This window comes from Tinamus guttatus, unplaced genomic scaffold (genome assembly GCF_059628265.1).
Source record: "Tinamus guttatus ecotype Peru unplaced genomic scaffold, ASM5962826v1 Tinamus_guttatus_pri_ptg000052l, whole genome shotgun sequence".
Taxonomy (NCBI): Eukaryota; Metazoa; Chordata; class Aves; order Tinamiformes; family Tinamidae; genus Tinamus; species Tinamus guttatus.
In genome coordinates this window covers 7,835,550-7,847,566 of record NW_028288586.1, presented here as the reverse complement: position 1 = coordinate 7,847,566, position 12,017 = coordinate 7,835,550, and the positions used below count along the sequence as shown (strand labels likewise).

The window sequence follows — 12,017 nt, the reverse complement described above, 5'->3', positions numbered from 1 at the left end:
CAGTTCTACAGCACAAGCGTGCAAACATTTTTGATCCTTGTGATTCGATATTCAGCTACAAATATCAGAATGAATTTTATTTCCTTGTATTTACTAACCCCACTTTAGTTGAAATCTTCCTCAGGATTGTGACCTCTAGTGTTGGACATGAGATATGAGTCAAGAAGTCAGTAGCGACCTGTGGGTTAGGATTTGGAGATACTCTCCCTTGATTAATTAATGTGTTTTGGCTGAAAAATCCTTCTATAAGATGTGTGTGTGTTCACCCAGACCATATAGATATGTGTTCCCACATATGAATCCACACTTATGTCTGCAGATGCATTTGTAGAAATGCAAATATGTGAAAATGTGAGGATACTTCAAGGCAGTTCAGTTTATGCAATTCTCCTTATAATAAAACCAGCCTCTTGCAAAGATCAGCCCACACATCTGGAAAGCTTTTTTTCTTTTCTTTTTTTTTTATAAGAATAAAAAAGTGGAGATATGTGAATGTCTCCTAATGTACACAATTCAGACAGTTAATGGCATGATCGGGGGCAGTAGTGGGAAGTGACTGCTTTCCTTGAAGATTAAAGAGACAAGGCCTTAGGGATTTGAGGCTAAACTCAAAGAGATTGTTGTGGTTTGCAGATCTTTATATAACCTCTCCCTCAGGCAAAAGGAATGAAGCTAATTGGTTTCATTCTTCTATTGAACTGTTTATGTACTTTTTCATTTTTAAGTTTAACTTCCACCTAAATCGTTCTAAAAGAATTAAGTCTTTTCCTTTTAATGAGAACAAGGGCCTAAGGAAAATCTGCCTTTGCAGTTTCCGCAAAGGAATTTTGCATCTTTCTGACTACGATATCCGACTGCCTAAGTCCTAGTGCTGAGGTACCAGGCTCCTGCTTTTCTTTCTCAGCCTTATGTGAGTGCCTCTGCGAGCTTGGGGGGTACCCTGCAGTGACAGTGTTGGAAATGAACACTCTGATTTTCAGCCAGAATGTTTTACAAAACTATGACAAATTAAGCCTTGTGTTCTCCAAGAGGTTGCATTACTGAGTCTTTCCAGCACAACATTTGGAGAGAGTTTGCATTGTCATGCCAGTATTTTCGGTCATGACAGATTCTTAGATATCCCAATGCTGACACTGTGAGTCTGTCTGGGAAGGAGGGATAAACCAGTGGCTGTGGGGGGGAGTCTCTGCTGGAAGCTCCTCCACCTGTGGGCAAATGCTTGGCATCTCCCTCCCACATGGCTCCATGTGAGGAGATTGCCATTACCCCTGCTTAAGAGGGCACTTACAGGGGGATGTTCACAAGGTTTTTGTGGATTATGGGACAACTTTGATCCACAATGTGAGGCTTGGTGCTCAGTGGGAACACGCTGCGTGGAGCAAGGCCTCGTGCCTCCTCCGACAGGAGCAGAAGCTGCGGGCAGATTTACCCTCATGTGAAGTGCCTGAGAGCAGGCATAACTCGGGAATAGCCAGAATTGACCCTTGGAGAACTGTTGCTAAACAGTGAGAGATCCGTCTCATTTCTCCACTCAGTTTTTCATTCTCTGTGTTAACCTTTTTCCTCCTTTCTTTCCCAGCTGGAAGCAGAAGCGGTTTTCCGTGCCATCACCATTGCTAGTCGAATAAACTGCCCAGTGTATATCACCAAAGTGATGAGTAAGAGTGCAGCTGACATCATCGCTCTGGCTAGAAAGAAAGGTGAGAAACTACCTTTTTTCTCTCAAACTTGCATTTTGTGTTGAATAAAAACTCAGAAAAACAAAACAAAAACAAACCTGATGCTTACCTGCTACCACAGAATGGTAAGCAACCAGCACAGACACTAAATGTTTAGGACTGAGAAAAGAAAACTGAAGGGAGCCCCTTCCCCTTTGCTCAGCTGAGTAACTCACCCCACATATAAAAAACCTCCCACCTTTCGAAGATTGTGTTGTCACTCTTTCGCCTGTGTTTCCTGTCACCTATAAATTAGACTCTTTCTCTGCTCGTGGGAGGGAGGTGTGCACTGCTGGCAAGGCCTAGCACTTGCTTTTAAGGTATTTGATGGTCTTAAGGGTGACTTCCACATTACAGTGTCTTAGGCAGTGAAGCTGGTGTTAGAGGTTGCTTGGTTCCTTGTTGCTAGAAACTGATCCCATCAGATGTGCCACTGGGGTCCGTGCTGTGCTCTGGGTCTTTGGAGTGGTCCAGGTTAAAAGTAACGCAAAAGGGGATTGTGAGCCTGGAGGCAGCAATGTTTTAAGGTCACTTTGCGTGCAGGAACTAGTGTATTGTAGAAACAGCACCAGAGATGCTGCCTCTCAAACGCACAGGTAGACACAGCCCTAGGAGGTCTGCACCTTGCGGACAGTGGGACAAGATGCAGCCTGAGCTCAGGGCCAGGTAGGAAGGGTTGCATTCCCTCTTGGGTTGAAAACCTTTGCCCTTTCGTAACCAAGCTTTCTTTTCTAGTCCTCACTTTCTGCCTCAAACTGTACATTATTGGAAATTCTTCTCCACAGCTCCGTTTTTCCCCCCTCGGCCTCCTGGATTGCCATTTTGTCTCACTCTGCTTGCTTTCTTTTCTCACTTTCTTGTTTCATTTTTTCCTGTTGGCCATTTCCACAGTTCCCTTCCTCTTCTTCTATCTGACCCCATTTAAAAAGATTGTGAAGGTCAAAGTTAGGCTAAAAAGAACTGATTCATACTATTTTCATCTTTTTCTGAAATGTAATTTCCCATGTGTTTCATTTGAGAAAGGAGGCTGCAGAGGGAGAAGTCAGATCTGTGCTGCTGGCCAGTGTTACAGAGCGAAAACGTTGTCCCCAGTGACAAATGTTCTGGGGGTCGCTTTTGAGCCATGTGGAAAAAGGCAGAGAGAAAATTCTCTCCTTGATTTTTGTATCCTCAGTGACCTGAAGCACCTGACAGAGGTGCTGAGGTCCTCTGTGCTCCTGTCTGCTGGTGCTGGGCTCAGCCTGAGAGCAGTAGGGCGATATGTCCACTGGAGCCCTCCTCTCTGCCCTCCTCCTCTTCATGTTGAAGCAGAGCAATAGTCAGAACATGGCTGTGATTAAGACAGTGCAAATTACAAACAGGTCTGAACTGTCTGTTTTTTGTTTAGAAAGAGAACTTTGTGCTGATCAAAAGCATGTATAGTTCAGAAGGCCTCCTGAAATTTTTTTTTCATCATGCAGAAAAAGCCAGGGCTGCTTCATTTTTGAGGAGCTGTGCTGACCACGTAGCAATGCATAAATATACACAGCTACATGCAGTAAGTAGAATAATGTGATGTAAAGAGAGTGGATTTTAATCAGTTCATACATATCCTTACTTTCCTCAAGGTCCCCTTGTTTTTGGAGAGCCAATCACTGCCAGCTTGGGGACAGATGGAACACATTATTGGAGCAAAAACTGGGCCAAAGCTGCAGCTTTTGTGACCTCGCCACCTCTGAGCCCTGATCCTACCACTCCAGATCACTTAAATTCTCTCTTAGCATGGTAAGGCCTTTCTTTCTTCACAGGTTGATAGCCGGGTGGGTGCAAAGCCACATGGTTTGAAGTTTCCAGGGATCAACCCAGTTTTCTTTAAAAGAGTAGTTTCCTTTGGTATCTCATACATGAAATGACAGAGAGGCAAGCAAGGCTAGTCATGTGCCTGGTGTTAGTCCACCCATCAGGTGAGCAGGCCTAGACCTTCTGTGTTCTTGGTTAGCATGCTCAAGATCCACGTGTTGGTTACTCCAGGATGACTCTTCTACTTGCCGCATTTCAAGTGATTGCTGTCTGCACAAGATAAGCAGTCTTTGGGGCTTTGAGCAAGCTTTCTCTCTGCTTCTATTTCTCCAGTCAAATTTTTAATATATAATTGGATAGCACTTAGTCTAGAGTAAGTAAGAGCCAGGTGGGTAAAGTCCTATCTGTGAGGGCAGACTCAGTTTGAAGTCTCAGGTCATATCTAGGAAACACAGCAAGGGAAATCATATTGGTTCCATTGCAGAGGTTCCTGGAACTGTAAAACCTTTCCTGAGGCTGTTTTGGTTAAAGCTGCTGAGGGGCTGTAAGCTGTGAGCACTTCGGAAAATTAGTTTGTTCTAAACTAATCTGTAGGCATTTGCAGTAAGGGTTAGTGATGTTAACATAATGAAAACCTCTGACTTCTTGGTAGCTTGCCTTCACTGGGAAGTGCCAAAACTGTCTTAGCTGACCTCTCTCCAGTTCTTACAGGCTTGTTTTTGCTTTTAGCTTTCTATGTGTCTTAATAGTTTTCAGACTCCTCAGTCAGGAAGTAAGCAAAGATGCATGGTACGTATAGAGAAGGCACATGAGGTATGGGAAGGAGGCCAGAATGGATTACAGAAGAGATTATTAGGGAATCAGGTGGACACAGGCTGGTGATCTGAGGCCATCACTTGACATGATAGGGGTAAAACTGTGCTGCCTGTCCTCAGACTGGCAGTGAGAATAGAGGGATGGAAAGACAGCAGAATGACAAGCATCTTCCTGATACAGAAGACATGTGCAATACCTTACCAGCATGCTGGAACTGTAGACCCACTTCTGAAAGTGTTTCCTGCTTTTAACTTTTTTAGAGTCTTCTCTAGTGGAAGAGGAAGACCAGTTGTTTTAAACTGGTAAAGAAATTCCCATTTCAAATCCAACCAGGATAGGTTGCGTGCACCAAAGTGAGCCTCTCAGCTTTCCTCTCAGACTTAACACCAGTGGGGAACATGCATCTTGCCTGCTGCCTCCTGTTTCCAGGAGTTCCTCTGCTGTAGAACAAGGAGTTTATTTACCCTAAAAATGATACACTGGTTTTCTGAGTGGGCAGGCTGTATGGCAGCCAGTGGCTGTTTCTAGTAATCTAGCTCTGAAAAATGTGCATTTCTGGTTAGAATGGGTGGGAATTTGTTCTGTTGTGAAGGACTTGTGGCAGAAATAATATTCTGTAAGTGAATTTTCTGTTCTTTAAAATAAAGGCAAAGAAGAAAAAATGTATTTTCTGGTCTGACCCAGAACGATCAACAGTATAGAGAGTCCTGTTCATTATGCAAGGGCAAGGCTCTTACCCAGCACATGGGAATGTTTGGCTTTTTACAGTAACAGAAACAGCTGTAAGTTTTCAAAAAAAAAAAAAAAAAAAAAAAAAAAAAGGAAATCCCAAAATAATATTATCGGGGTCAAAAGAGATCAGTTAAAATAACAGTGATGACAGTGATAATGACAGTTTTTAAAACTAACATTAGAAGGACAATCTGAGGAGTCAGAGAAATTTTCTTCATCCTCCAAAAATCCAAAATGGCTTTTTTTTCTCCTAGTGGCTTCAATCCCTAGATCTCAAATGACAGCAGCTTAGCCTGCTTTTCATTTTAATACTTTAAATCTACATATGAAACCAAAAGACGAACAGTATATAGTATAACTCTGCAAAGCATTTGTGGAGAATTTTATGTAAGGATGGTAGTAAAGAAAATATTTCACTTATCTGTGGCACTGGTTGTCAATATTTTACAATAATTAAGGAGTGCTCACAGCATTATTGCCATGCAAGTGGGCATACTTGTTCTGTTTTCCACAGAAAATGTTCATTTTTTCGCTAAAAAGCTGAATGTATGAAAATCCTGCATATCTCATGGGGCTTGCAGTTTGGATTTGCTTCGTGGATTTTTGCATCCCGGTTTCATCTGTGGGCCATGCACTTCAGGTTTTTATCTCCTGTAGTGTATTGCTATGTTATTGCTGCCATCTTCTCTTAACTAAGGATGTGAGATCTTGGTGCTATGTCACACATAATGTGTCTTAATGTGTCTTTTTCTTTGTAGGACTGTTCAGTTAGACAAGTCTAGAGCATATGTACGACTTGCATTTTCTTTCTTGCATTTCTTAGTTTGGAAGATTATCTGATAAGAATATTCTCACACTTCTGTTTTTTTTCAGTAAATATTTTTGTTTCAGAAGATCAGGCTTTAATTTGCTAGAAAGTAGTACATAGAATATTCTTCTGAGAATTGCAAGGAAAATATATGTGCAGAGGAAGCAAGCTTGATGCTCATTACTTTGCATTGCAAAATTTGCTGTTGTGTTTCAACATGTTTATGAAGTTATCTTGAAAATGGCAAGCATTTCGTACAAGCTTTTGATCATTTCCTTAATCCTCTAATAATCTTTTGTCCTGGTGACTGGGTTTGTGCCTGATCTCTGTTGATAAGCAGTCTTAAACCCACGGGGACTATAATCTGGGAATTTAGGGTGTTCCTGGGGGAAAGTGGACATGTCTGATACTGTTGTTGGTCTTCAGTAATATGTAGCCGACATTAAAGGCTGTTGACATGATTTAGAGGCCACACCACTGATGTGGAGACTTGATGGGACCATTCCCAACTAGTGTGTGAGCAGGGTGCCTTCGTGACGTGTGGTCTAAACCTTGTGTGCGCTAACTCCACAGTGGGGACCTGCAGGTGACGGGAAGTGGACACTGCCCATACAGCACTGCCCAGAAAGCCATTGGAAAGGACAACTTCACTATGATTCCCGAAGGCGTCAATGGAATTGAGGAAAGAATGACTGTTGTCTGGGACAAGGCTGTAGTAAGTAATTTCCTACTTTTATGGACTAAAAAAAAAAAAATGACTGGTGGCAGAATGCTGGAAGCCAAGAGACTTTTGGCCATGAGTGACTTCCTAATATAAAATAGATGTTCTGAGAAACCCCAGAGAGCGCGCTGCTGTGAGATGAATTGCTTATTGCACCAGTCTGCTCCGGTCGTATGAACTCTGGGCCGTGTTTCGCTTTGACAGTGCAACACCAACGTGCTCTATGAGACGGGAGGCTTAGCAGACTGCAGCTGTGTAACTCTGCAGTTGTGTCAGAGCGAATGCTCCTCACAGGCGTGGGATCAGAAGCCTTTAGTGGTTTTGAAGTGGACCCCGTATAAACCTGATGAATGGATTTTTTGAATTTGGGAAGCGTCGCATCGTTTTTGAGGAATTGCAAATGGATGGCAGCTGAGCCCGAGGCTAGATTATAAAATGCTTTGAAGAAGAACATTGTATCTAAATCATAATGACATATTTTGCTGTAGGGTTCTGGTAGAAGTTAGCAATTTTTTGATGGTTCCATGGATCCTAATACATAGTGATATTCTCCTTTTCTTGTGCATTTTCTCATACACATGGTTGTCTCACACACACACACACACACACACACACACACACACACACACTCATTACATTGCATTGCACTGCACTGGAGAGCGTGTTGCAGACTGGAAAGTGGTAATATTTACAATGCTCTCCTGAGCACCTCTCCTAGACTGTTTAATAACCTCTTTCTTCAGGGACGATTATAGAGCTTCCAAGCACAGAAGCAGCTTCATGTATCTGCTAGGTAGAAGCAAAGCAAAGAGCAATTGAAATCCAGCCAGTTGGGGATATTTCTTTTGTTTACTCCTCAAAAGAGAAAAATCTATAGCAAAGGTTGCAAAATGGGATTTTTGGGTGGTAATATTCAGTTCCATACCATTAGAAAATTTGTATTTTGGGCATCTTCTGTTTTGCCAGGCAGGAAATAGGTGTTTATTTAACAGTGAAAAGCTTGGCACTCATGTTCTTCCATGGAATATCGCTCTCATTTGTTACTGGGGAAGACCCCAAAACACCGAAAATGAACAGGCTGCTGTGTACAGCTCTTACTAAACCATCACAGACTGTATAAAAAGACTCCGAACATATTTTAGACTTGATCTTTTAATTCATCTAGTAATGCCTGTGTATTTTTCTCTGTTTTAAAATGATTAAAATAGGTAAGTAGGTAATTACTTAGGCACATAGCATTCTTATGTGCCAGTACGTGTACAGTGAAGGAACTCTAGATTAAACTGAGGAACTTGGTGGTATTATCTGGCTTAAAGGTTTTTTTAATCATTTCTTTGGGATGCTTGAAATAATTCACATCTTTGAAACTCCCAAGTAGTGTGTCCTATATAAACTCCTGATGATAAAACCTTTATTTCAGGCAACAGCACCAAATACATGCACTAAATATCTTCCCATATTTCCGCAGTCTTTCATGACTCTGAACAGCCCATCTCATTTTGTAAGCATGTTTTGATGTTTTACTCTGGTCAAATTTTTTTAGGCCACGGGTAAGATGGATGAGAGCCAGTTTGTAGCTGTCACCAGCACCAATGCTGCCAAAATCTTTAATCTGTATCCAAGAAAAGGCCGGATTGCTGTGGGATCAGATGCTGATGTTGTTATCTGGGATCCTGATAAGGTGAAGACTATAACAGCCAAAAGTCATAAATCGGTAAGAAGAAATAGAAAACCAGCATCAAAAAAAAAAAAAAAAAAGAGATGACACTATTGCTTTTGAAATGTTGATCTAAATCATATGAAGTCCAAATGCCTGGATATAGTGGAGCTCCTTTCTGCTTTTCTGAAATGTGTAAATGTTCTTCCGAAGATGAAATCTTGCTGTGGTGCTCCTGGCCCAGGCAGGGCTCACTGTCTGCACATGCCATTGCCCCATGTTTTGTGCTTGTGCCAAGTCTGTAACAGGTGAGAATCAGCAGGTCTGCAGCTAAGCTTAATAAAGCTGTGCATATAAATTCAAAGCCAGCTCACTCTCCTTTTACTTATCTGAAAAGCACCTAATATTGTAATTTTTATGATTAAATCAACAACACTCTAATCTATGATGATTAAATATTTTGATAACCTAGCTCTAGTCAGCTTCCTGGCTGGGATTTTCTATTTAATTCCAAAGCTTTGAAGTGCATTTCTCTGCCCTTAGCACAGTGCACCAGTGACTCACAGTCGCTTTGATTTTGACTGTGATAGGTCTTACATGTTTATCTTTTGTGTTATCTATCTCAGAGTTGTTTTATTATTGCTCAGTGCTTTGGGCTTTTGCACTGGGGAATTCTTCCAGAAATTTTCATTGCAGATTGAGCAATACAGTTGATATTAAAGAGACATGAGTCTTCAAAAATTAAGTTTATATAATTCAATCTTTATTTCTCTATCTTGAGATGTCTCAACATTTTCTAGAAGGAGCTGAACACTTTCCCTTGGACAGTTGCTCTCATTTTGTACTGAACTTGCAGTGTGTGTGTTGGTTGATCCTCAGGCTGTCGAATACAACATCTTTGAAGGAATGGAGTGCCACGGTGCCCCACTCGTGGTCATAAGTCAAGGGAAGATTGTATTTGAAGATGGAAATCTGCATGTAAATAAGGGAATGGGCCGCTTCATCCCTCGCAAGCCTTTCCCTGAATATCTTTACCAGCGGATCAAAATCAGGAATAAGGTAGTGACAGACATAATTTGATCTTCTTTCTAGCCATACCATCTTGGCACCACATTCCCAAATGTTTTCATTATTATTTTAGTAACGGGAGCACATATTATACAAACTATATGTGGTGTCAAAATGACATCAAAAGGCCACAGACTTGTTCCTCTGGCTGTGTGAATTCCTGTAGCCCCCCTTGTGAATTCCAGTGGGATGTGACAGAGAGCTGTCTGTTGGGAATCTGGCCTTATGTCCAGCTATAGAGCTGTGCAGAGAGGTGGGAAAGTGATAAAATTTACTTTTAACTGAAAATTAGCAAAAATATAAAGCCTGTTTGTAGGAAGGGTTGGCCAAAGGAAAAGTAGCTTTTAAGTTATTGCTAGGTTTTGTATGCTGCATAGTAGAAAAGAAGAAAAAAACTATAATAAGTCAGAGATAGTGATTGTATTTGGCTTCTTGTGAGTTTTGAGCAGTTATAGTGTGCATTTACTATAGCAGCATGAAAAATTAAGAGCTCAGAAAAGCCTTTCTCTTGTGTTTGACCCTGTGTGTGCAGGAGGTTGGACTAGATGATCTCTAGAGGTCCCTTCCAACCTTAAGCATTCTATGATTCCATGCTTCTATGACCAAGATTAGGGCACAGTCAGATCCGTTGTTGAGTTATATCTGTGCTCCTCTACTGAAAACCAGTTGCCTTGGCACTAGTTTAGTCTTGTTTGGGAATGCCTTTTTGGTACTCAGCAAGAAAGTTAATGTGTAAAGTATATAATAATAGGTTGATAGGTTTTATGTTCATCATTGTTTTATAAAAAATATTTGAAGTAGTGAGATACAAAAATTCTGCTCTTCCAAGGACAAAAAGCCTTATAAAAATAATAAATTCATTACTTTTTTTTTACATTTTCACTTAGATGACAGATTCTTCAAAATATGGGCCTTGCCTTCACACCTACATCTCAAGGGTTCAGAACTTGGAAGGGTTACATAAAGGAGAACGACAATGTTATTTAAATAGTGAAGACAGGAAGACAGCACCTTAAAAACAATTATCGAAATGACAAATATCAAGTTTTGTGCTGGCCAGAAAGCTTGTGTCTTGCAAGTGCACCTGGATTTTGGGAGGGACCTTCGATTTTAGGAAAAGGTCTGCAAAGGCATGTAGGAAGGTACTAGTATTTTTGTTCCTGGAGCTCCCTCTGCTGCCTTGCTGAAGGAAGTGAGATTTTTTTCATGTCTCTGTTTCTTTCCTCACTGCCAAATTTTGTTGATTGAAAAAATATTAAAAAATCAATCAATCAAACAAAAAAGTGATAGTCCTATCAGGGACCATATCTCATGTGAACATCAGTGCGCAAGAAAGGGGTATGAAATGAGGGTCTGCAAAGCTGTAAGTAGAGCACAGGAGAACACAGTAATTGGGACAGCAGGATAAACCAGAGCTTTAGTGGATCCCTGGTGGATTTAGATTCACTGCTGTGATCGGCAGCTGTCTCCGTGTGGGCCCTGGCTTTGATTCATCCCTGCCTGGGATGTCTCCTGAGCCTGATGCCTTGCTCCAGGGGCCAAGGAAAGTGCTCTGATTTCTGTAAGTGCTGCATTGCCCCCCGCCATGAATAGAGTGTCCTTCCAACACAGCATTTCGTTGTCGCTGTTAATATGTAGGATAAATGATTTTGAAATAATTTCCTTGTAAGCTTTAGATTTTTTTTTCTTTTGGCTGGGATTTGGATTATACAGTTAAACCTCTTCAGACTCACGCAGAAAAAGAATGGGACTGTTTTTAAAAATATTGCTTACTAGGCCAGTGAGACTGTTGTGATTGCCTTTTCTCACAGTCCTTATAGCAATTACACAGGGAGAAAATCTAGAGACCTCAAGCTGCAATAAGAGCTCAGGTGGCAGATACTCCTACTGACAAATAATGTAGAGATGGGCCCCATCCCACAGTCTCCCATATATATGTATATTTTAATTCATGAAAGCAATGGCAAGTTTTGAAATTTAATTAAGAAAATTTTCTACTACTTTTAATTGAGTTCTAGTGGAGATAATGGGATATTTGAAGAGGCAGAAGAAAGAATAAAGCTAGGAGGGAAATTTTCACAATTACTGTAGTGGACATTCGTCTTGCAACAGCCAAAATGGGATTCAGCAACTAAGGAGGGTCTAGACACTATATTAGCTATAACCAGTTGCCCATAGCACCCTCTGAATGGAGATCAAAAAGGTGGCAGTGATTGATTTTACCTAGAATAGCCATCCTAAGTCAGGTCTACTGCTCTTTTGAGATGATATTTTTCCCCGTGGACTGAGCAGGAAGTGTCATATCGTTCGCTTAGTTTTAGATGTCTGGAGTTTGGAGAGAGGAAACTCAGGCCTGTTGCTATTTTCCTTTTTTTTTTTTTTTTTGAGGGCATCACAAGAGCTAATGTTTGGAGCTGCTTTCTCGCTTGCTCTTTTGAAGTGTAATCTCTGCATTGCCTGGTGAATGGGCAGAGTCGGCCCCACTCGTAGTGGAGTGCGGAAAACAGCAGCCACACGACAGCAGGGCACCTCCTTGGATCAGTAGTTTTTATGAACAGTGCTAAAAACAGGAATCCGAATAGTTGATATAGAGGAGTTGGAGGGATTTTCCTTATATAAGTAATGTAAAATGTATCTCTATTTATAAACGGAAGAGGCTTCATAAACTCACTCAATATAAAGCAGACTGTAGCTGTGATGAGAATGCATGTGTTTTTA

At 41.2% G+C, this 12,017-nt stretch overlaps 1 protein-coding gene across 3 annotated transcripts in view; it reads left to right on the top strand.

The window, feature by feature from the left end:
- CRMP1 (collapsin response mediator protein 1) overlaps positions 1-12,017 on the top strand; it is a 46,661-nt gene that overhangs the window by 33,005 nt on the left and 1,639 nt on the right. For all 3 annotated transcript variants that reach the window (XM_088540005.1, XM_010217241.2, XM_088540006.1), the window contains 5 exons: positions 1,580-1,700; positions 3,326-3,482; positions 6,427-6,568; positions 8,118-8,288; positions 9,111-9,290. In XM_088540005.1, coding sequence (XP_088396131.1) covers positions 1,580-1,700; positions 3,326-3,482; positions 6,427-6,568; positions 8,118-8,288; positions 9,111-9,290 — 771 coding nt within the window. The remainder of the gene's footprint in view (positions 1-1,579; positions 1,701-3,325; positions 3,483-6,426; positions 6,569-8,117; positions 8,289-9,110; positions 9,291-12,017) is intronic.